Raw genomic sequence first — 27,416 nt, 5'->3', positions numbered from 1 at the left:
TGATGCTCTGTCCTCTCTGTCTGTAGTGAAATATAAAGTGTCTGATGCTCTGTCTGTAATGAAATATAAAGTGTCTGATGCTCTGTCTGTAGTGAAATATAAAGTGTCTGATGCTCTGTCTGTAGTGAAATATAAAGTGTCTGATGCTCTGTCTGTAGTGAAATATAAAGTGTCTGATAGCTGCCATGTAGTGGTAGATTGATGGGTTGCCTGCAGATGTTTTGTGAATATTATTTGTTGAAATTCAAAAAGCACTAGGATCTTATGATATTAATTGAAATCAAGAGCAAGACTTCCATCGCTACTGATCTGCATGCAATGACGCATGAGCATGTGGGAACAAATAATTTGAACAAACAAACACATTATTTAGAACTAACAGTTTTAAGTGAGACTGGAACATTTTGGATTTGGCATAGAATGCTGAGTAGTTTAAATGGAACACTTTGGTCTGGGAATGGAATGACTCCAAACCACGAACAGAATAGTATGATTCATTGGTGTTGTAGGGTGCTCCAGTGTCTGTACCATCAGAGCAGATTTTTATGCATCAGATTTATTTTAGCACTAAGGAGGCGTGGTTAGTTGTTATAGAGTGTAAATAGCTATATAGTCTATTCTTATTCAGAAAGCAGAATTACCATTCTCGTTTGAGGGTACATCGACCGACATACATTCTGAAAGCACAACAGATATAAATGTCTTTAAATATACAAACATCAAACTAGCTGTACTAAATGAATATAATAGTATTCTAATGTCTACACAAATATCGCATCATGCAGTCTTTGTGGTTCAAGATTTATCAACATCAGTATTTCCTGTTAAAAGCCACATCTTTGATTTGTATCTAAAACTTCTTCCGTGCTATAATATCATGAAGCCAGAGCTTCACCATATGAAATAGCACACATGTAATTTTCATCTTTAATTGTGGTCCTTGTACACAACCATGCAAAAAGTAGAGTTATTTCTCTCAATAAATCAATATCTTCGTGACACTAAAGCAGGTGGCTTAGTGGTTTAGTTCGTTACACAAGAGTGGTTCTGGCTTCAATTCTCTCAACAAAAACATTATTCCATTATGCTACAAGTTCATCAGAATCCACACGTCAGGCTTGATGGTAATTCATATAATCACTTTTGCTTATCTTCCAGTCAGAAATCTATGATTCATGTAATTTCCCCCAGGAAATGAATGCAAACATTCTTCAAAATATTTATCCCAGTAATTCAAAAACTCAACAATAAAACTTACCACATTTAAGAATTGGAAAATTTATGTATTAAATCATGAGACTATAATGTATGTTGTGATATCAATACAATACACTGCCAAACTTAGTCTTGCCATGCAGTTTCTAACACATGCATTCCTTGATAATGAACTGATGCATGTCATGATGATTCAATGGATGCCCATGACTGGATGCAGTGTAATGTGTATAGAGAAGTATTCAAACCTTGTTAATTGATCTTAATCTTCAATACATGATTATGAGCATGTGTTTTTATACTAAATACATGTATGATTATGAACATGTGTTTTATACTACATACATGTATGATTATGATGTGTTTTTATACTAAATACATGTATAAATATGAGCATGTGTTTTTATACTAAATACAAGTATAAATATGAGCATGTGTTTTATACTAAATATATGTATGATTATGAACATGTGTTTTATACTACATACATGTATGATTATGAGCATGTGTTTTATACTAAATAAATGTATGAATTTAGAGAAGTAGAAGGCAAAATGTCAGCCTTGATAGTGAGCCATTAGATCTATCTACATAAACCACTGAATCTGTCTGTTAAGACTCATAAAGACAAGATTTAGTCCTATTAAACCTGTCTCCACTCAGTAAAGACAAGATTTAGTCCTATTAAACCTGTCTTCACTCAGTAAAGACAAGATTTAGTCCTATTAAACCTGTCTCCACTCAGTAAAGACAAGATTTAGTCCTATTAAACCTATCTTCACTCAGTAAAGACAAGATTTAGTCCTATTAAACCTATCTTCACTCAGTAAAGACAAGATTTCATCCTATTAAACCTGTCTTCACTCAGTAAAGACAAGATTTAGTCCTATTAAACCTGTCTTCACTCAGTAAAGACAAGATTTAGTCCTATTAAACCTGTCTTCCCATGGTAAAGAAAGATTTAGAAATCATTCGGGTCTGGATTTGACCATGTATGATGACATTTTAGAATGAGAGTATTGAGTATAGAGCTTATAGAAATGCAAGATCTACAACAACAGACCAACTAGCAACCCTATTGAAGAGAGTAATCAAGCCATATATCGTAAGTAAGTAATATATGTAAGGAAATGTCCACTGTATCCAGCACAACAAAAATCAGGCAGTATATCAACACCACAAACTCAGCTACCCACAACACCACGGGGCGCCATGCAAGCCCCAGGATGATTGACAGGTCCGGGTACCTGCTCGACTCCGCCTCCCTATTTCACCACTTCCACTATCATGCCGACTATGGCCCAGGTTGTGAAGACTAAGTTTTTCAGTTAAGCCATGGAGTTTTTCAGCTAATCCTGAATGGTGCCTATCTTTTTCAACCAGAATTTCAGTCCCCAAATGTGTAATGGGAGCACAAACAGTCTGGGATGCGGTGACGGCCGCCACATCCTTAAGATGCAGATCCTTACCCACTGTCTGCGGCGCCGGCACCGCTTGTGAAGGCTTTTTCATGAAGGAGAAGAATAGATGTTTGCATAGTTCCTCTGGCAGTTGAGCATCCAAATATGTCTCCATAAACAACACAAAACAGTCATATCCAATTGGCTGTAAAGGGAGAGGAAAAAACTTTAAGAATTCAAATCATCTGAAATATCTGCCACTTCATTAAACAATAGAAAGCAATAAAATGATAAAATTGTTAAGAAACAAAATCATGTACATTCACAAGCACGACAACAGTGTAACTACTCTGACATTCAAAGTTTCTTTAGCAAGAAACAAACAAATGTTCAAGAAACATGTATGCCCCCTGTGTGGCATATTAAAAAGGATCAACTTTAAATTCAAAATGTGGGTTATCTACAATACCTGCACCATTAATCTTGACATGATAAATGATAGTACATGATACACGCACAATGGTACATGATACACGCACAATAGGATAGGATACACACACCATATATGAGGATACACGCACGATACGATAGAATAAACGATTTTCATGATAGACCTGATAAACGCAAAACACAATAAATGCTTAAGCAATGAATTATTATTTTTTGAAAGATGTTGTCTCATAACTGCAATAGTGTGTGCATACAAATTGAATAACGCACATTAGTGCATTATGAAAATTTGTATGCACACACCGTTGTAGTTATGATACTACATCTTTCAAAAAATGATAATTCATTGCTTATACTAACATTTTTAAAACCGTTTTTAATGTGTGCATTTTTAATTCTATATTTTAAATTTCCCACCTAATTCTTTGGGTAAGTAGCAATTAACAGGACAGCTATGGAACAGCACATATAGTGTCATATCGTAAAAGAAAAAAGTGTGCATTGCTGAAAAAATTTAATAATTTAGTTCTTGAATTGATTTTCAATTAAATATCATAAACATCAAATTATCAACAAGGTTGTACAATCTGAACTTTAAACAGTTCATTTACGAATTGAACGGCACTTTTGATGGTCACTATGAATGAATTTGGATTTGAGGCAAATTCTGTGAATCACGCTAGCAATTCACAAATCTAAATCTGTTCATATTGACCATGAACATAGTCCTGTGGAGATCCGGGTTAGAAGAGATCCTCAGTACCCCTTGCTTGTTGTAAGAGGCGACTGAATGGGGCAGTCCTTCGAATGAGACTGCAAAAAACGAGGCCCTGTGTGACAGCAGGTGTGGCACGATAAAGATCCATCCCTGTTCATAGGCTGTGAGCGCCAAGCATAGGCCTGAATTTTGCAGCCCTTCACTGGCAATGGTGACGTCTCCATACGAGTGAAATATTCTCGAGAGGGCTGTTATACAATATTCAATCAATTCTTATATTGAGAATCACTGTTTCTTTACATTGTTTCTATAAGTCATGAAATATTCCTTAGGTGGATTTTGCTTATTGGAACAGCGTCCTGGAATGTGAACTTGCACATCAAAATATAGTGCACATAAAATGAACAAAATGCACTGTTAATTCAACAAATTTAATAAGTAAGTGATTTCTTGAATTTAAGGAATAGAATTTTAAAAATGAAACTTCACAATAAAAGCAACTTTAATACTTTATCCAGAATTTAAATGATTCCTGCATGGGCACTGTGGAGGCTCGAGATTATCGGTCGGTCTGAAAAGCGGGACGTGCCAAGGTTTTGAAACTGGTAAATAGATTTGTGCAATTCTTTTTTTTTTTTATGAGGAAAAAATTCGAAAAATTTTGTTGCTTAAAACGAACTCCTTAGATCCACCTCTGTCACAGTCATATTATGACCTACGTCAAAAATGTAAACATGACGTCACACATGTCTTACCCTGTCTTTTATCAACATTGCACTCCGTTAAACAATAAGCCTAATGGTGCACTGTATTTTGGAGCTAGGAGACCACAAGATTAGGAAGATAATCCACGCAAGTTCAATCTTAATCCAAGGTCTGACTTTTCGAGATCTTCGTAACACATGTTGCATTTCTAAAATTATTACGCTCTAAAATTTTCAATTAAGTGCTTTAAACTAGTTCATGATGCATTCATGGTCAATATGAACAAATTGTGTCGTTTGCTGAAATTGGGTGGTTCATGTAGGAAAATGCAATTTGTAATATAAATATATCTTATCAAATGTATCTAACTATAAACAGTATAGATATGATCCCTATAGGTGCCAGTCGGCCCTTCTGTCACTTTGAGAAATTGAAAGTACAATTACTGAATGAAGTTAAAAAATCCCACGTTTGAATTAATTTATCAATTTCTTGTGTTTGTTTGGTAATATTAACCACATCAGAGGCAAAATAAACTTCTCTAGACATCGAATGAGGTGCACTTGTGTTGTCTGAGACGAGAATGGACAACAAAGCTTTGTTTTCATTCTGCACATGTGCAGCCGAGCACCAGTACTTGTAATTTTGTCTGTATAATAATAATAGTAGGAGTCTATGCCGTAACACCCCCTAGTAAGGGGTAATAATCTTATTAGGGTGGTATGGTATAGACCCCTACTATTACTATTACAAATTCACTGGTTCCTGTGGGCTGAGATGCAGACAACATGCTCGACAGTGTTCATATGTCTAAGAGAGGTTATAGTGATTCGATCTTTGCAGTTATAACCAAATATCATTAAAACTTTCTAAAGCATTTCATTAAAGGTATAAAAAGTAAATGTAAATATTTCATGATAGCTAATGCAAAACCTAATAAATGATCTTCATGATAGACAGAAAATTTGATAGAAATGTTGTAAATTTAGAAGCGATTTAGACAGAAAGAAATTTAAATGGCTATAATAATTGCAAAACACTGATGCACAATAGACCTGCAGATGAATGCAAAACACGATAAAAAATGGAAAACCTGATAAATGAAAAAGCTGATACGATAAGATACATGCATGATATGAAAGGAAATACACATGATATGATACAAGTCTCAAGAATAACAATGCAGGTACTGTACTAGTCAAGGGCTTAAATCACAATACTAAGTTTGATCTCTATCAACAAGGGTTCTGAAGACAATAAGCAGTATTTTTTAAAAATATACATCCAATTGAATCGATTTATGGCATTCGAAGATTCAAAATGAAAAGGAGTCAGACTTTGTGACTTGATAACCAATGGGGGTCATCTACTCCTTAGGATGTACCAGTGTACCAAGTTTGATGTCTGTCAAGCAAAGGGTTCTTAAGATATTGAGTGGACAGTACCTTCCTTTGTCAGAGTAGTTTTACCCTTGACCTTTGGACCTCAAAATAAATAGGTGTCTTCATCTCCTTAGAGAGAGCTAGCGTAACAAGATGTATGTCTGTAAGGCATAGGGTTCTCAAGATATTGAGTGGGCAATATATTCCTATGTCTAAAGTAGTTTGACCCTTGACCTCAAAATCAAACGGAACATCTACTTCTTTGAGGGAAACCAGTGTACCAAGTTTGATGTCTGTGAAGCAAAGGGTTCTCAAGATATTGAGCAGAAAATATCTTTTTTTAAATTTGCAAATTTATGAAAATATCTTCATCTGTCCAGAATAGATTGATCCTAAGTGACCTCAAAATCAGTAGAGGTCTGATCTACTCTTTACAGGCAGCCAGTATAATCAGTTTGATCTCTGATAAGCAAAGGGTTCTTAAGATATTGAGTGAACAATACCTGGTCTACTGGCCATACCAACAGGTGCAAACCAGTATGCCTCCTTTTTTCAAGGGGGACATAACACATTTACATTATGTAAATACAATGGAAGTCTACCAATAACAGTGAATAGAAAATCAAACCTCCTCTGGGTTGTACTTGGACAAGCAGCCATCACCATTGAATTCTTCTAAAACATCTTTCAACTTCTTGGAAGAATCTAGAAAATTATCATGATCAAGTTGTTACAAAGTTTCGATGCATAAAAATTGGCTACAACATGATGCAGTGGTATAGCTGTGACGCAATCTTGTAAAACTGCAGAAATCAGGGAATTTATGTTTTGCATGAAGAAATTACATTCTTAATGAACTATTTACTGACTCCATCATTATTCCGGGTACATTCACAGACAACTTTTACATGTATCATCTTTATAATGTCTTAACCTAGTAGTAACACGGCAAGGTTTATTGTCCTTAAATTTGTTGGCATCACAGAGTGGTAATTATATGATATAGGTCCAGAATCACTTACATCCCAACTTACCCAATTCAATCCATTTATTGTACATATACTTCCATATATCTGAGCCCAGTGAACAAACATCCATTGCCTGTCCACCTCAGCATTTTACTGTCTGTCATAAATATATATAATCTTCCACTCTTTAGTGCAGAATTAAGCATACAGTACAAATACTGCTCTCTCTGTTACTTCATCATGTACTTCATAGTTGTATATCTACGTAGCACTTGAAACTACACAAGTAACATCTTCACATCCATAGAGTGTCAATTTATCTTCCGTGATGCAATTTGTGTCCTTATAGGAAAAGATGGTGTCAGCAGCTCCATCATGCATTAATTAAACTTTTTAATGCCTTAATTGTCAACAAAAAAAAATGTTAAAAAAAACACAACTTTTTAAATTGTTTCCTTGTGCGAATATCCGGAGACCCAGTGACAAATTTCCTGTCCCAGTCAAGCCTCTGCTTGTAGAAAGCTCTTTAGTTTAATCCTGTCTTCACTATGCTCATTGAACATTCCACTGACACACCTCTTAATTGTAATGTGGAGTTATGAGTACTTAAAATTTTAAGAATCGTGAAGGATTATCAAATAGTTACATATATATGTCTGAATTATCTCTCTTTTAAGGATTTAAGGAGGTATATGCTACACCAGAGAAATTTGATATGGATGAAAAGTGGAGGATATGTACAACAATATTTTGAAATTGAAAACTTTAAAATTTACTTTATTTATTCGAAAAATGCAGTTTTAGTACGAAGCAATCTAAAAAAAAAAAAATAAAACCCCTATTGGATTCGAACCCACGATCTAACGTTCAGCAGTCAACATGTCAACCTAATGAACTCATGCAGCTACGCAATGATACTTAAAATGAATAGACAAATATTGCTGATATCTATATTTTCATCCATGTTTTAAAAGGAAGTCAGCCATTATGACAATGTAGAGTACCTCCTGAAGTGGTCATATGATATTTTACCTGCCCATCCATTACAGCTTACTCCACTTATATTAAAAATTGGTTATTTTGAAATATTGCTTTATTTTGAAATAAAAACAATACATACCCCAATATTTTCTCTCTCAATCTCTCTCTTTTTCTTGTTTTTTTTTTTGTTTGTTTTTGTTTTGGCATGACATGTTGGTTAATTTGAAATCGCTTTGATTGAATTATCTCTTAATTTGAAGTAAATTAACAGCCCACAGAGCTGATATTGAATTATTTTCATAGTGGCTATTTTGAAGTACTCCACAGCTGCTGTCGTCATGGTCAGTAAATCTGTACTCATGCACGCAGATAGGTGTCCCAGAGCATGTTTTTATGATAGCATTAGTTCTAGAGTGGTTCTTGCTGTTCATTGATCACTGTCTGATAGTGGCTTCAACATGGTGATGAGCAAAAAACGCCCCAATTAAGAAAGTACTACAGTATTTTGAATTCCGACACAGATCATTACCTTAGCTCAACTTGGCTAACTTTTATATTACATACAATTTGGACTTGCATTGTAATTCCTTTACACTTCATCTCATGTACAATATGTTTTCAAAATAATAAATCTGTCACTAACCTATGTGGTTCAGCTTTGCATAAGTTTATTAGGTTAGGATAATCTGAAGCAGACTGTATATGTCATTACTAAATTGACATACTAAATTACTAATCCTCTGCTGTGCATCATCTTCAATTTGTACATAATTCATTATTATTCTGATTAACATTGAGTTATAGCATATTACAGCAGTCACTAACAGCTGATATGATTGGGTACTGAACACAATGAGACCCAATTAAGCACCCTCAAATTTAATGATTTTAGTATGACATGAATTAGCCCAGTCTTGCACTAAAGGAACTCTCCCATTTCTTAAAGTCTAAAACTGGAACATGTTGATCATGATGTAGTGGAGATATAGTAGCAGCTTTCCTAATTCTTCATGTCAGGGTGTCTGTCTCTTACTGTAAAAACTAAACTTGATAAATGAATGTGTGAGATTACGTACTGCATTGGACGGGTATTATCTCCATTATGCTGATACTATTTGCAATGAGAACACACTATTTAACTGATATGTAGAGGATTACTTACATAAATACTTCTTTCCCAAACATTTTAAGTGTCAGTTATCACCACACTAAAGTTTTCATGTTTATACATGTAGTTCTTGGTTCGCATGTGTTATTAGATAGTGTTATTACCGGTCACTATCACAGCTAGGGTAAGTTTACTGTAACTATAAAATCTAACAGTATTATCAGTCACTATCACAGGGTAAGTTTACTGTAACTATAAAATCTAACAGTATTATCAGTCACTATCACAGGGTAAGTTTACTGTATACTCTAAAATCTAACAGTATTACCAGTCACTATCACAGGGTATGTTTACTGTATACTGTAAAATCTAACAGTATTACCAGTCACTATCACAGGGTATGTTTACTGTAACTGTAAAATCCAACAGTATTATCAGTCACTATCACAGGGTATGTTTACTGTATACTCTAAAATCTAACAGTATTATCAGTCACTATCACAGGGTATGTTTACTATATGCTGTAAAATCTAACAGTATTACCAGTCACTATCACAGGGTATGTTTACTGTATGCTGTAAAATCTAACAGTATTACCAGTCACTATCACAGGGTATGTTTACTGTATACTCTAAAATCTAACAGTGTTACCAGTCACTATCACAGGGTATGTTTACTGTATACTGTAAAATCTAACAGTATTACTAGTCACTATCACAGGGTATGTTTACTGTATGCTGTAAAATCTAACAGTATTACCAGTCACTATCACAGAGTATGTTTACTGTATACTCTAAAATCTAACAGTATTAGCACTCACTATCACAGGGTATGTTTACTGTGTACTGTAAAATCTAACAGTATTAGCACTCATTATCATAGGATATATTTACTGTAACTGTAAAATCTAACAGTATTATCAGTCACTATCACAGAGTATGTTTACTGTAACTGTAAAATCTAACAGTATTACCAGTCACTATCACAGGGTATGTTTACTATATGCTGTAAAATCTAACAGTATTACCAGTCACTATCACAGGGTATGTTTACTGTAACTGTAAAATCTAACAGTATTACTGGTCACTATCACAGGGTATGTTTACTGTATGCTGTAAAATCTAACAGTATTACCAGTCACTATCACAGGATATGTTTACTGTATACTGTAAAATCTAACAGTATTACCAGTCACTATCACAGGATATGTTTACTGTATGCTGTAAAATCTAACAGTATTACCAGTCACGATCACAGGGTATGTTTACTGTATGCTGTAAAATCTAACAGTATTACCAGTCACTATCACAGGGTAAGTTTACTGTATACTCTAAAATCTAACAGTATTACTGGTCACTATCATGGGTATGTTTACTGTATACTGTAAAATCTAACACTGTTACCAGTCACTATCACAGGGTATGTTTACTGTATATTGTCAAATCTAACACTGTTACCAGTCACTATCACAAGGTATGTTTACTGTATACTGTAAAATCTAACAGTATTATCAGTCACTATCACAGGGTATGTTTACTGTATGCTGTAAATCTAACAGTGTTACCAGTCACTATCACAGGGTATGTTTACTGTATACTGTAAAATCTAACAGTATTACTAGTCACTATCACAGGGTATGTTTACTGTATACTGTAAAATCTAACAATATTATCAGTCACTATCACAGGGTATGTTTACTGTATACTGTAAAATCTAACAGTATTACTAGTCACTATCACAGGGTATGTTTACTGTATGCTGTAAAATCTAACAGTATTACCAGTCACTATCACAGGGTATGTTTACTGTATACTGTAAAATCTAACAGTATTACTAGTCACTATCACTGGGTATGTTTACTGTATACTGTAAAATCTAACAGTATTACTGGTCACTATCACAGAGTATGTCTACTGTATACTGTAAAATTAAAAATGTTGTTTTCATGGTACACACACATCTAAACATCAAGGCCTCCATAGAGAAGAAAACTGAACATGAATATGTCAAAAGAATTCTTCACAACCACAAATCAATTAAGTCACTATTAAAATATTCATTATTTATCAAACCATGAAAATATGACCTTATGAAAAATAAGTGATTCCACAGTACCCCACAAAAATAAGTGATTGTACAGTACCACACAAAAATAAACGAGTGTACAGTACCACACAAAAATAAGTGATTGTACAGTACCACACAAAAATAAACGATTGTACAGTACCACACAAAAATAAGTGAATGTACAGTACCACACAAAAATAAGTGATTGTACAGTACCACACAAAAATAAGTGAATGTACAGTACCACACAAAAATAAGTGATTGTACAGTACCACACAAAAATAAGTGATTGTACAGTACCACACAAAAATAAGTGATTGTACAGTACCACACAAAAATAAGTGAATGTACAGTACCACACAAAAATAAACGATTGTACAGTACCACACAAAAATAAGTGATTGTACAGTACCACACAAAAATAAGTGATTGTACAGTACCACACAAAAATAAACGATTGTACAGTACCACACAAAAATAAGTGAATGTACAGTACCACACAAAAATAAGTGAATGTACAGTACCACACAAAAATAAGTGATTGTACAGTACCACACAAAAATAAGTGAATGTACAGTACCACACAAAAATAAACGATTGTACAGTACCACACAAAAATAAACGATTGTACAGTACCACACAAAAATAAGTGATTGTACAGTACCACACAAAAATAAACGATTGTACAGTACCACACAAAAATAAGTGAATGTACAGTACCACACAAAAATAAACGATTGTACAGTACCACACAAAAATAAGTGAATGTACAGTACCACACAAAAATAAGTGAATGTACAGTACCACACAAAAATAAGTGATTGTACAGTACCACACGAAAATAAACGATTGTACAGTACCACACAAAAATAAATGATTGTACAGTACCACACAAAAATAAGTGATTGTACAGTACCACACAAAAATAAGTGATTGTACAGTAAATGTAACCTGCTCCAGGCAACAGCATGTACATATATACAATTAATATGTGATGATTGTGTTCCTACACTATAAGGATGATCTCAGAAAGACATTAATTACCAAACTAATACTGGATATCCATTAGTTTCATGGACAAAGATGAAAAAATTAATGGCTTAAGGTATCCCTTATCTTGGCAGCTTAAAGACCCTAAGCTCAACCAATTTATTTGCACAGTTTTATACACAGATGGATCACAATTTTAATCTTGTCCATTAAAAGAAGGATCTATACCAAAACCTTTCTGGCAAATTGCTCACTGGTAAAACAAAAAATCAATTACACAGATGATCAAAACCAAATAAATCCAGAAACTTTCCCCTCACTTTACCAAGTTGGTTCAGATTCAGAAAATGACAAACATGCTTAAACCTTTTAGATCCAATGGATTAATAGTACTTGATAAAATTGGTTAACCAGACTGCCACATGCTCTGTGATGGTAATTGCTGTGTACAAACAATGGAAAAAAAGGTAACATGACCATGCACACATATGGACCATACACGCACACAGCAGTGTCCCTAACTTGGTAAATGCTGATTAACAGGGCTGTAAGCATATTATATCCTGGTTAAGATATGGTCATTTGCTTCTGACCTTGACCACTCCAAACTATCAAATGGCCAAAATACATTCTCAAATTAAAACATGGATTTTATTCATTTACAAGACAGTCCAGAAGATGTTCATGTGTTTCTGGTCTATAATAGCCAAGATATGATTATCTCTGACAGACACCTTGGACTTACATGAAGTATATTCCTGGAGCTGGTGAAACTCCTCGGCACTGATCTTCTTCCAGTCATCTGCCATGTTTCAATCAGATTGGACTAAGCCTCTCTCCTGCAGTTTGCTGACATCATGAGGAATACATCTAGCAGCTACTAAAGGGTAAAATAATGCATCAGAGCAAGTAACATATTCTACAATTAACAGCAGGTACCACACAGCTCAGGCTGACAAAAGCACTAATAAAAGTTGTACTAAATATTTTGTCCCTATGCTGGTTTTTTTGTACAAAAATTTATGGAACAAGAGCTTTGTTGGCCAAGCAACAGTCCGGAGATAAACAGGCTGCTATTTATATAATTTGATTTTGTTCTGTGTATGTTACGATAAGCAAATATATTGTAGACAAACTCGTATAATTCATGCAAATTTACAAACCAAATATGTGTACTGCATATCATGCACATGATTGCATCAATGAAATGTTCATTTCCATCACGTGACGTGCTGATGTTTGATATTGTGCATCCTTGTGTAGAATATTTCATGAATCACTACATCCAAGAATTAGAAAGTGGATAATTTATGACCAATACAAGAAAATTTCCCCTATAAGTACATTTATAATATTTTCTTTCATATTTATGCTTCTGAAATTTACGAATCTTTGATCATTGAAGTATGTATAGGGGAAGAGAGAAATGCTGCATATTATGACACATTTTTAAATATTTTACTTACAAGTCATTTTATGTTCAATTACCATAAGAAGACACCATCTATCTCCGCTGACGGCATCTGATTTGAATTTCTAATTCAAATGCACAATGATATCAAAAATTCTATGCCATACAAAATGTTACACTGGTTTAATAGAACTTTACCTTGTCCTTATATAGCACTGTGCTTCTACATGTATTTTGAAATTCAATAAACCATCAAATCTTATATGAATATTTCTTTTGTGTAATTATTTAGATACTTTTCTTTATATTTCCAGCAAATCTCGAAATTAATCAATATGCAAGACAAATACGGTATCTATATCAAAACTTGCAAAAGTGCATGGGCAAATATAATAGCGTAGAATCTTAATCCAGTTGAGATCCACCCATCAATTCATCAGAGATCCACCCATCAATTCATCAATCACCAGAACTCTGTAAGGCTCATCCTCCATCATGCTTTTATGCATCACACATATTTGATATATTCACTCCTTGTAGTGCCCTGCTCCCCTAGGGACCCTTTTGGGCCAGTTTGTACTGTGAATAATGATAGCTATACAGGATCTCCCAGTCCTATGATTGAATATGACTATTTCTACATCCAATGAGTTGTGCGTTTTCTATCCCCAAGTCTTAATGCAGTATAGGCCTGACGGGCCAGTTTGAATTCTGAGTAATTGAAAAAAGAGTATTCATTTCATGCATTGTATTATATATTTTTGCATTAAACTGAGTCAGATGTGTAAATTAACCCAAAATGCTGATAGTATTTGGGCCTGCAGAAATTATTTCTACATTTCAAATATTAAGTCTGTTGTGCATTGCAGCTAGGGCCCAACTGGTCTTATTCAGCACCAGATCTGCATATACTACATGTAGTACAATGTAAGTTTAGTGTGGTCTACACGCAGCCTCTCTGGTAGGAAAGCTAGTAAAGATATATTTTCAATATACCGATAAATCAGTCCACCCATGCTTGGAAATTAAAACATTACCAATATGGCTTTCTGAGCTTCATTGCTTTTAATTATGCAGATACTTTTGATAGACTCTCTAAACTTGCATAAGCATCAGTGCATTGCGCAGATTTCTCACACAACATATCATTAAAGTATAGAGAGCAGGAGATAGTAAAATGGAGAAGGAAATGGAAGAGAAGGAAGGAAAAAAAGGAGAGCTAGGGTAAGAAGTGGACCCTCATTCCTCGATCCAATTACAATACACTGCAACTGTTGCATGATAAGGCATACCTTAATTTCATATACAATTATGAATCAATGAACAGATAGAAGATAAATCAATCAAAAATCCACTTGTTTAGAAGGTGGATTTACTTACTTGTAAATTTCTGTACACAATTTCCAATGGCTGATTACATCTACGATATGTATAAGAACAATTTCATCCAGCTCACATAACTATCTTGTCTGAAATGACAATGTCGCACATATTAGATGATAAAAAGATATGTGTACTATTTAGTCCACACAAACATCCTTTTCCTGAACTGTCAGATCCCCGTCGACCGTCGATATTGATAATGCATTCATAAATGCATATCAACAATTCACAAGATGTCAGCTACTGCCCTCACAATGAAAAATAATCTTTCCTTTCAATTCATAATTTGTTGCAAAAGATCATCTTAACATGTTGTTTGCTGGATCTGGACTCCATTGTTACATAATCCCAAGAAAGGAATTCTATGACATACCAAAATATCCATAACAATTGCCAGTCTATTTATGACCAGATAAAAATTATCCCCTCCTACACACATCAAGCAAACATAACATTGGATTACAAACTAGGTTAGTGCTGCCTGCATGTTTTATTGGAAGAAAGATTGTCACACTTTATATTACTATAAGACTTTAAAATTATGCAGTCAGTTAAATTAACGACATAAATCTTAATTATCATTGTTCTAAATAGTATATATAATAATCATTCTATGATACATAGAAGATTATAATTCAGATATATCAATTGCATAAAAAAGTCAACTCATTCATAATCAATATAAATTTGTGATCCACTAATTCATACATAAGAATTTATTTCAAAAGTTGCTATAGAAATTTTAAAGCTATATATTGTACAATGATCCGTGAAATAGACTTGGAGCACATGCAAACCCACTTCAAGTGGGGAGGTAAATATCCTGGGCGTAGGCAAGTCATATACATGGGCATGTGACCACTGGATGGATGGGTATACTAATGGATGAAAACAATCCCCATATAAGCATGATTGGAGATATATGGAATTCTATTCAATTTCATGACGTCAATGTCTACACCAAATAGCATAGTGAACTTTTATAATGGTAAGTTTGACCTTTAACTGACAAGGAAAATGAATCCATTCAAGACATGCCTTGGTGACAAATTCCAATGGACATTAATAATTGAACATTAATATTTCTTTAGGGTTATTTCTGAATGTAATATACATTCAATGAACATGCAAGCACCATATTAACTTAAAAGATGAGAATAAACTTACTGATCAATATAACAGCTAGCCTACAGGATTGTCAGATTCAGGTATATATATACATATCAGAAATATATTGCTGTGTTATTCTAAACCTACCCAAGCTCATAGGCAGATAAACGAGCGTAAAACGATAGACAATATGTAATTATCTACCTGAATAGTCCTCCTGCATGTAATTTTCTTCTAGAATTCTGTTGTTAATGATTCAGTTATACTTCAGTCACTGTTGAATGACCTTTCATTTACAAACACATGCAGTCAAATTACCTACAAAATATCCACCGATTTTTCTGACAGTGACAGTATAAACAAACAGCCCTTGAAGTCCACATGCTACACAATCAATAGCCCCACATACTGAATACAATAAATATACATAAACACTAATTAAGTCAACCTTTCATTTTCCCAAAATCTCGGTCTGCTGGTTAATATTATCAACCCTCTGATAAAGGCAAGGATATATGTGCTTAAAGGAAAATTCCAATGCAATTGGTTTGATTATAGTCTATAAATAGACCTTTGCATATGTTATTATATTAATATAATGATGTGTAAGACCTATAGCTAAAATCTATTTACAGTTTAAGACAAAGTAATTATTCATTTCAATTAATAAATACTAATTAATCATTGTACGAGATGCATTTAATTTAAACAAGAATTGCAACACACCAAGATGCCTATATATGACATCCAGTTGTATGGCTCTACTTATATGATCTGGTCAGGAGATTAATTGCAGTTTCTGATAACTGCATGGAATGATTCCACTTTCATTTAATCACATTCCATGGAGATCGTTGGACAGTTATTATGTCTGTACCTGCAGGATTTCCTCTAGTGTTTGGCCTGCCTGTACGTACTGTGTATAATTTCAACATACTAAATAGCTCAATTAGCTGTGTGTTTCTATTGTTTTAAGCTCAAATTAATGATCCATTTATTATTCCTGTTTATACAACTTTGTTATAAGCTTGAGTAATCATGGAAAATCATAAAACGCGCTTTATTAAAATAACATTTTAACCAAATTAGAGCAAAAAGAATATGCACTCTTATTCTCCAACAATTAATCTTTAATGATTACAGTTAATATTCCGGTATTCAAGATGACTATATACCATTTGATGAACACATTAAAGGCATTTCACATCCAACGTTATTTAATGAAGGAAAGTAAATGTAAGCTGTACGTGCTTCTATTAATGACACAGAGGTGAGTTGGGGGTGAGGGGTAACCTGTAGCCAAGAGCCTGAAGGGGTGGATCTGGAGGGGGTAGGGTTATATTATAACCCCTTCTCCAATTCAGTGCCATTTTAAGGTCTTTAATGACCCTTTTTGGGGCATTATATATATTTTTTAAAATTACCACTTTTTATGTAAATTCATTCCATTGGAAAAAATTTCTGGATCCGACCATTAATGTATTTAAAGATCCAAAATTACATTGCAAGTATACTGTTTTCTAAACCAATTCCCAATACTAATTTATGTATTAAGTTTATTAGAATCATATGGACCAGAATCCTTAATACTGAGATACAGCCATTGTAAACATGGTAAATGGCTAAGACTGCATACTTCAATATCACTGGTCTACAAATCCTGTGTCATTTTATAGATTAGCATTCTGACCTACTGGGTCATTTTCATTCCTCCTACACAATCCCTGGAGGAGGCCCCTCTCCCAGAAAACTGTCCCAGAGTGCACCACTGGTAGCCCAAGAACAATCCAACCATTAAATGACTGAATTTACTGTTCTATCAGATCTGTAGTAAAATCCACTATTATTGATTGGGGTTATGCAGGCGACCAACAGAATTTATTACTATGACCTGTCAGAGCTGTTTAAGGGGGGGATATATTGTGCATGCATTTAGATTGGTAATTAACAGTGACTTGATTAGTAATTAGTTAGCATTATACACTGACACATTCTGGTTTGATCTAAAAATATTATATAATGTAAACATTTTGCTGTTGATTATAATCAAATGATCTTTGTACATTGTCATCAGTACACATTTGTTTAACATGCAACATTTCTATATTTGGATGAAATAAATTCATTCCGCATCTATAAATTTTTTTCACATATCTGCCAGGCTTTTTAAGATTGTCATAAATACTTGACGGTTACAGTAAAGCTATGATGCAAACAGAAATGAAATAGGTCCCATTGAAAGACGTCTGCCTGAATGAATAGCACGCGTATAATGTAATAGTTTACGAAATCGTGAAGAAATACAATAGAAGCTTGGCGTCACAGTAAAAGTATATCTCTGAAATGCTTAAATGCACAGTTACCCACCTACACAAGTGTGGTAGCCTCTGGGCCTGGCTATATACAACTCTAAACAACATCCAACATATCAGTTACTTAAAAGTGATTCATGAAAAGGATATTGCATGATCACATGTGAAATTTTAAAATATTCACATATCAATTTAATTAAGTGAAATCAGCATTTACATCATCACCAAGTGCTGAAAGAATTTATAAAATTATAGTATATGTTATGCATTGCACCATTCAGCTAAAATGTTACCAATATATATTCTTAATTATCACTGAAATGGCTGGCCTCATCACTATTAACTATATATATCTGAGGTATACTTTCACATTCCTAAATGAAAAATATCATAAATGTAATTTATGAACAATCACAGCATAGTGACATCACATTACTGAAGCAGCAATTAATTTAATGACATCACAATACAAAATAATCGATTATAATGTTGACAGCACATTCTCCATCTAACCAATCACATTCAAGAGAGCAGCCATGTACATGATTGTATAGACTGACATTAAGTCTAAACCAAAGAGAGTTCAAATCTAACATTACCAGGAAACACACACACACACACATACAAATATATATATATATATATATATATATATATATATATATATATATATATATTTGTAATATAAAGTCAAAATATAAAATCCAAAACTCAAACTTTTATCTACAGCGCTTTCGCCCTGTGGGCTCGTCAGTATAAATTTACAGAAACTCTACTGACAATTATAAGCCTGCAGGGCAAAAGCGCTGTAGATAAAAAAGATTGAGTATTGGATTTTAAATTTTGACTTAAATTTATTCTACCCCGATACCAAGAAAAAAGAATTTATTGAATATATATATATATATATTACAACTGTACCGAATCAACTTCTAATATATTACAACTGTACCGATCGAATCAACACCTAAATAATATATATGATATACATATATATATAAATTACCGATACATGTATTAAACAACATATTGATGAGAAATTGAGGTATTAATTGATAATTTATAAGACACAACAATAACAATTATATTTTGCAATACTTTGCCGAAATTTATGAGAGGCCCATTTATTCATAAATTCAATGTTAATACGTGTATGATGCAATTATGACCTTTATGTTATATCGCTGAAAATGTTGAAATCCTAAAATACAACTGTGCATGTGCATGAAGTACAGATTATTTTTGTAGGTTGTGATCAAAGTTAATTCAAGCAAATCAGATATGTATGAAATCATGAACTTGTGTCGATACATATAATACGATACCATGTTTTATATATTGTATCATTATGTGCTTTGTACAATACATTTTTCTTGTGATATAAAGCCCTAAATTAATATGCAGAGCATCACCATGCAATTACTAAGGCATAAAATGCAACATCATTTACCTGATGCATTTTTTCTCTCAGTGTTTCGTGCACTTTTCCATTCTTAATATTGATTACAATCCACACATGCTCACCCACATACATACACCCTCCAATACTCATGTTGAAGATGATAATAAGTTATACTTAAAAGTTTACTTTTTGACATCTATAAATTTTCATAACAGTTATCTATCAGAGAATCTGCACTGTCTAATTTGTCTGTATATCACACTGTATTTATTAGCAGAACAGATGTCAATACCAAACACGAAATATACATATATATACTAAATAGTCCATATAATGCTGAGAAACACTGATTTGTAATATGTGTGAGGACAACTGGACAGAAGCACATCATGACGCACATCATGCATGAGGACAAATTTTCTGTCTTTAGCTGATACCCAAAAAATGTGACCTACACAATGTGAAAGACACCAAGATCATTTTATTCACGTATAAAATATCACAAAATGTCATGAATATAAAAACATCAGGACCGAAACCAGTCCCATCATTTCAGGACTATGCAATCTAACAAAAATGATATGAATATTCATAACAGTGACATGTCATACAGACATATTAACTATACCTAACGATGACCCTTAAAAGCTTATATATACCAGCTTACTTCCAAAGGGGTCCTTGAGCTTATGTTACAATTAATAATAACAAGATAGAAGGACAAATTTACATACGTAGTACTGGAAATCATATTCTCTCTCAAAAACAGTTTTTCAATATAAACTCATAACTACGTAGTTAAGATAGTACAAACATTTTATTGCAAAGGCAAACAAGAGGCCCATGGGCCACATCGCTCACCTGAGTCACCTTGGCCCATATTTGAAGATTTTCCATATATATTCGTATGTAAATCTTTGATCCCCTAATGTGGCACCATCCTATCCCCAGGGTCCATGATTTTAACAAACTTGAATCTGTACTATGTGAGGAAGCTTTAAATCAAGTAAATTTCAGTTCTACTGGCCCAGTGGTTCTTGAGAAGATTTTTAAATGACCCCACCCAATTTTTGCATTGTAATTATCTCCCCTTTGAAGGGGGTATGTTCCTTCATTTGAAAACTTGAATCCTCTTCACCCAAGGATGCTTTGTGCTTAGTTTGGTTGAAATTGGCCCAGTGGTTCTGGAGAAGATTTTTAAAAGTAGTTAATGTATTTTCACTATTTCGCTATTATTTCCCATTGGAGAAGGGTGTGTCCCTTCATTTGAACAAACTTGAATTCCCTTCATCCAAGGATGCTTTGTGCCAAGTTTGGTTGAAATTGGTCCAGTGGTTCTAGAGAAGAGGATGAAAATGTGAAAAGTTTATAACGACAACGATGATCGGCAGACAAATCAGAAAAGCTCACTTGAGCCTTCACCTCACTTAATAGTGAGCTAAAAAGTACTGTTTTAAAAGTAAGTAGTTATGAGTTTATCCAATGAATACTCTCTTTTGAATTGTCAAGACTGTTTTAGTAGGGACATGATCTTTAGTATTGTGGTATCAGAAAAACAAAACTCAGGCATGGATTTCAAGTTACTCTAAATAAAGTTGTGAGCTTTATTTAAACTTTGGTCCAGTTAAGAGACAGTGATCACAGTCCTAGATATGGGAGGATATCCTAACTAAACTATTCTGAGAGAAAGAGAGGGGGAGAGAGAGAGAAAGAGTCCTCTTTTGAAAATTGAAATTGCATACAAATTGGTACTGACACCAACTCCGGTATACCTGTATATGGGGTGTGTAAATGTGTTATAAAATATGATCAAGCTTGAATTCATTAAACACATGCACTCAGTGATTCCGAAGGTCCGTCAGACATTGGCAAATGTCCGGTAATTTTTGTTTTGGTCCGATCAATATCAGTTGTTGGCCGGACCAAGTGTCCGATAATTTCTTTTCCAATGAAATACATGATTAGATAAATTTTCAATTTTTAGCAGCAAAATTTATTCTGTTCTTTAGTCATTGCAAACAGAAATTAAAACATGTTTATGTTTAACTCAAATATTTATCAAACTTGCAATCATCTTCAATTCCCCCAAAAGGGTGCATGACAATACAATTGAGCAATATATCCCGAGAAACTAGACGTCTTTGAAGTGTTTGAATTAGGTAATAGATAACACGTAGATAAAGCGTTTAAACTATACTCCGATCAAGAAGTATTTTAACAACATGGACAGGTTGATTTGAACAATTTGCATTTGAGTTACACAAATTGCTCGAGTTTAAAAAATATGTGTATTTCATAACACTGGTGTTGAACACGGATTGGAAAAGTTTACTCCACTGATGAATCTGAAGTGAAATGCTTGGGCTAATAAAGTACATCGCCAATGCCATTCTGGGCCAGACAGTTCAAATTTACACGAAAGCTTCCTGACATTTTGTTAAAATTATGGCCCCCGGGGGTTAGGGTAGGGTGACAATGGGGGATCAAAGGTTTACATGGGAATATATAGGGAACATCTTTAACAATCTTCTTCTCAAGAACCACTGGGCCAGAAAGTTCAAATTTAAATGAAATTTTAAGCTTCCTGATATAGTGTAAATTCAAATTTGTCAAAACCATGGTCCCAAGGGTAGGGTGGGGCCACAATAGGGGATTAATATGCATATAAATTTTGATCTTGTAAAATGTGATTTGGTCCAGTAATATCTCAACCATTACTGGACCAAATGTCCAGAAAGTACCAGAAGACCTTGGGAAGCACTGTGCACTCACTAGATTTAAATCTAAAGTGGCAAATACATATATCCTTAACACACATCAGAACATGAGTATTAAGCTTTTATTAAATCTGTCAAAAAAAGCGTGACTCACTATCATACATTGTACAACTATCAATGTACTGATTATATAATTCATGTTTCAAAACTTGTACAGCTCTGCAAACAAAAACAAGAACAAACTGTACTTCGATTTTTTCTGGGTAATGTTCAGGTGAGCTTGATATTTACTATACAAATAACTTGAAAAATTAAGCCTCTGTAGTCAGCCATTTCAAACACAGTTATTTCAAATATACCTTGGTTAACTAAATGTATTTTCTTAGTCCCAACCTCTTTGTTTAAATGGTTTATGCCAAAGTAAGGCCAACTTTCTAGTCTGCTAAACGTAACAGAACCCCAGGTAGTCACTTCCTACTTACGGTATCTCAAAGTTGTTCATTAAAATTGGAAGGGGGGGGGGGGCTCAATTTTCATGGAATTCATGGCTACCCTTCACCCATGATTTACATCCTCAGCAAATCAAAATTCATTCTCTTAATCAAGATTTTTAATGCATCATATACACTAGTAGAAAAAGGGAACCGTGTAGTTTAGTAATTCTATTTATAGATTCATATACAAAATATTATGTTTCATAATGATAATGTATATCATTATCTAATATAATGCATTGTCTTCCAATTCAAACATCAAATCAAGGATCATGTCCATTATGGTTGATATGAACAGCCTAGCACTTAGAATATAGAAGGGGGGGAGGGAGGTTGCAAAAAATGTTTCACAAGTTTAATAGCGTGTATGACCGCCAGTTGCACCGATGCATTCTTCACACAACGCATTGAACGAATCAGGTTATGCAGAAATGCCTGGGGAATGTTCCGACACATATATGCAATAAATAGTGACGCAATTAAAACACCCAACTTCGCAGGGAGGTTTGCCTCTTGGTGTAAATGTAGTTCAATTTCATCCCAAACGTTTTATAGGCGATAAATCTGCTGACATTGCAGGCCAAGGTAGCACATTCTCGTTTTGCTGCTATATAGATATAGTTACTAACAACGCATGCGATCATGGGTTGAATGGAATGATGTGCTGACGTACAATCTCGTCACGGTAGCGTATGCCAGTTAAATTGCCCTCCACAATCACCAAAGCTAGGGGTTCATGTGTTTTAATTCCATCCCAGACCATAACGCTCCCTCCGATAATTTGGCGGCGCTGAATAACACACATGTCTGGCGTCAATGTAACATTCTCCGGTACAACAATGAGTCCGAACACGACCGTCACTGCTATTGAGATGAAATTTTGACTTGTCCGTAAACAGAATTTCCACACAATCTTTGTTATTGAAATGACGATGCCTCCTACACCACGCTATTCTCGTAACACAGCAACACCAGAGCAGAACAGGATAGGTAGCAGGACGTCGAGGACAAATGATGGCCTCTCGTAATCTGTGCCTTACGGTGCGAGGACTTATCCTTCGATGCCCAGGGATGCTTTCTGTGGTCAAAGAAGCCAATTAGAATCGATAACACAAATGTGACATCCGTATACGTATCTTGCTGACATGATGTCACACGCGGGTATCATGATCATAGGCAGTCCCGAACGGTGCCAGTTTGCTGATATATCATCTCTATAAAGCAATGAATTTGTCATTTTCGATCATGCGAGGCATCTCTCTATCAAAATTTTATTCCAAAAACCAATGTTTTTCTGTTTCAATACATTGACTCCAAAATAGTGTGCTGTGGCCATTAAGGTGAATCGAACGCGATATCTAACATATTGAGTACTCATGCAAACACGCATTTAGTATATTAAACTATATGCCTTTAAGAATAAAAGTTACATCAAAGAATACTTTTTATTTTTTTATTCAACTTTTAAGTATAACACAGTTTCTTTTCTCCACAAGTATCAATAGAAAAATGTTTCAGGTATCGACATATCTAAAAACAAGTATCACTATAGGCCCTAGGGCTATGAATAAATCTATAAAAAATTTCCTGTTCTGCATATCTAAGCTATATTCTAATATTCAGCAACAGTATAAAACAAGACCTGTTCTTAAAACTTAAATGCCCACCCCCCCGAAAGTGCCTATACTGATGAAAGACTTCACATAATACACATGTATATAATACGTCATATGTAACAATAATATGATATGACTAATTTGTACCCATCCTTGAGTAAAAAAAGCTCTGGGGTTGTGAAATTTTTACCCTGTCCCTAAGACCCCAGGGTTGCAGGAGTCCTAAAATTTACAATTTATGTCCCCCTTGTCCCAAAACTGGTTCAAAAAAATTTGAAAATTGGAATGGTAGTTATACCAATAAGAAGTTAAAAATCTTCAATTGTTAACACATTTAAACACTGACCATTTTGGCCCCTGCACTCAGGTACCAAAACTCCTACCACTGTGATCATGAAATTCGCAATTTAGGTAAAGGGTTATCTATTCATTCTAAATATTGAAGTATTGATAGTATAAAAAAAAGATGTTTTTTAAAAATATTTTACACATACATACGTGTACTATATATATATACCGTTTGGTCAAGCCCTAGAGTCAGAACCTCTATACCTTGCAGGTCGTAAAATTTATAATTTTGGTAGAGCTAGGCCTTAAATCCTGCCTTATATCACTATATATATGCATTTAAATTTTTCTTCCACATGTACAGTTGTAAAAAAGAAGACTTTTCAAGTTTTGTCAATTTTTGTCCCAATGAACCTAATGCACCAGGGGTGCTGGAGTCCTGATATTTACAATTTATGTTGTGTACCCTTGTCTAAAAGATATGCTCCATTCCAAAATTCGAAAGGAATTGGAATAGTTAAAAATGTTCAATACACGACAAATGACACGTACATGACAGATGCTGACCAATTGCAATTAAGCTAGGTCACCTGAGTTTACTCATGCAGGTGACCTAAAAAGGTACATGTGTATACATATATGCATTATATAAATTGTGGATATTTCTATATCTTTCACACTTAAAGTTGTTCATAACATTAGGACTTTCACTAATGTCCTTTTGTCTTGTCTATAAACTCAATCATTTGAAATTCACTACATGCATATCACTGTGTGATTCCATCATCCATCATACAGTATGTATAATACCCAGGTGAATATAGGCACATCATACAGTATGTATAATACCCAGGTGAATATAGGCACATCATACAGTATGTATAATACCCAGGTGAATATAGGCACATCATACAGTATGTATAATACCCAGGTGAATATAGGCACATCATACAGTATGTATAATACCCAGGTGAATATAGGCACACACTACTATGCCAGTGTTTCAGTAAGAACATAAACAATGGCAGTGTAGTGAAAATATTTTTGGCAAAGTTACTAATATTCATATAACACACAACAGCTGTCCAGATATATTCCTACATCATCGATATGCATGATACCTACATTTGTACATGCAGTAATTATCCATGTAAGTCTGTCTCTATCTTGTCATTGAAACTCCCTCTTAATACATCTTAAGAGTGCTTTAATTGCCTATGAGTGGGCATTATCTGGTAGATGTACCGCAAAAAGCTTTAAATCTTAATTAGGTTCAAGGGTATCAAAGTAAGAACAAATAAGGGTCAAATTCTTCTAAATACCTGCATTTGAGATTCCTATATTAAAAGCTTAGGATATCAATTTTAACTTTCTTTTATGATAAAATCATGCATGGTACTTTCCAGGCTGAAGTTTAATATCAAACTAGGAAGAATTGTTTTAGTACACTTCCATTTTCTGTAGTTGCAAGTGTTTTTGACATCTTTTAGAGATCATTAAAATTGCCATATTGTGACACACTGTCTTATCATGATATACCATTGACACACCAGATACCAAAGGCCTAATGTCAAAAGACAAAAAAATTATGGTCCGGACAAAAAAAATGTCCAAAAAATTCTATCATTTGACCTTTAGATAAAAGGTCAAGGGTCACCAAAAATGGCACACGACACACTGTCTTAGATATCAAAGGCCTATAGATGTTAAAAGACAAAAATGATATGGTCCAGACAATGAAAATACCCAAAAGTTCTATTATTTGACATTTACTTCAAAGGTCAAGATCAAAGGTCATCAAAAATGGTATGCGACACACTGTCTTATCACACACATATCAAATATCAAAAGCTTAATATGACCCCCAAAAAATGCCCCAAAAATTCTATTCTTTGACCTTTACATAAATAGTCAAGGTCAAATGTCATCAAAAATGGTACGTGACACACTATTTTATTACGGTATACCCAAATACCATGGTATTTGCAAATATCAAAGGACTATGTCAAAAGACAAAAAAGGTATGGCATTCACACTAGAATTCACACTAAAACAATATGTCCCTTTCTGCGGCGGAGGGACAAAATTCCTGTTCTATGATGACACTTGCATGAATGAAACATTTATTGATTGATTGTATATTGTTTAATATTCAAAGGAACTATCGAGAATCTTTCACTCATATGGAGACATCACCATTGCCGGTGAAGGCCTGCAAAATTTAGGCCTAATGCTAGACACTTAGGGCCATTGAGCAGGGAGGGATCTTTATCATATGCCACACCTGCTCAGTGCTGTGACACGTACAGGACCTCGGTTTTTGTGGTCTCATCCGAAGGACCACCCAATTTAGTCCCCTCTTACGACAAGCAAGGAGTATTGAGGACCTATTCTAACCCGGATCCCCACGGGATGAAACATTTAAGAATAACAGCAATAAAACTTGCTTTAGATGGAGCAACTGAGTTTTAGCTCACCTGAGACTCGAGTGAGCTTTTCCGATCAAAACAAATCATGAAAAATTGTATGTTATATTTTGAAAATCTCCTTCAAAAATTAAGAAGCACTGGACCAATTTTAACCTAACTTGTTCAAATCAAGGGCCTGAGACTCTCGTCAAAGGAAGATGATAAGAATTATAAAAAAAAAAACTTGGGATATATCACATTTCAAAAAATCTTCTAAAGAACCAGAAGAGC

The 27,416-nt window shown here is 34.2% G+C and overlaps 1 protein-coding gene across 34 annotated transcripts in view; it reads right to left on the bottom strand.

Annotated features, from left to right (window-relative positions):
* LOC125646259 (diacylglycerol kinase beta-like) overlaps positions 1–27,416 on the bottom strand; it is a 100,437-nt gene that overhangs the window by 58,742 nt on the left and 14,279 nt on the right. For 5 of the 34 annotated variants that reach the window (XM_056140955.1, XM_056140961.1, XM_048872464.2 and 2 more), the window contains exons 2-6: positions 14,776–14,864; positions 12,730–12,864; positions 6,499–6,575; positions 2,463–2,820; positions 642–677 (exon numbers count right to left, since the gene is read on the bottom strand). In XM_056140955.1, coding sequence (XP_055996930.1) covers positions 642–677; positions 2,463–2,820; positions 6,499–6,575; positions 12,730–12,793 — 535 coding nt within the window. In that variant the 5' untranslated portion in view covers positions 12,794–12,864; positions 14,776–14,864. Of the gene's footprint in view, positions 1–641; positions 678–2,462; positions 2,821–6,498; positions 6,576–6,904; positions 9,034–12,729; positions 12,865–14,775; positions 14,865–16,092; positions 16,207–18,255; positions 18,278–27,416 lie in introns of those variants that run through there. The other 29 variants (XM_056140969.1, XM_056140971.1, XM_056140972.1 and 26 more) reach the window with 20 other exon arrangements.

The sequence above is a fragment of the Ostrea edulis genome, chromosome 6, assembly GCF_947568905.1.
Source record: "Ostrea edulis chromosome 6, xbOstEdul1.1, whole genome shotgun sequence".
Classification (NCBI taxonomy): Eukaryota; Metazoa; Mollusca; class Bivalvia; order Ostreida; family Ostreidae; genus Ostrea; species Ostrea edulis.
This window is presented reverse-complemented; position numbering and strand designations above follow the sequence as displayed.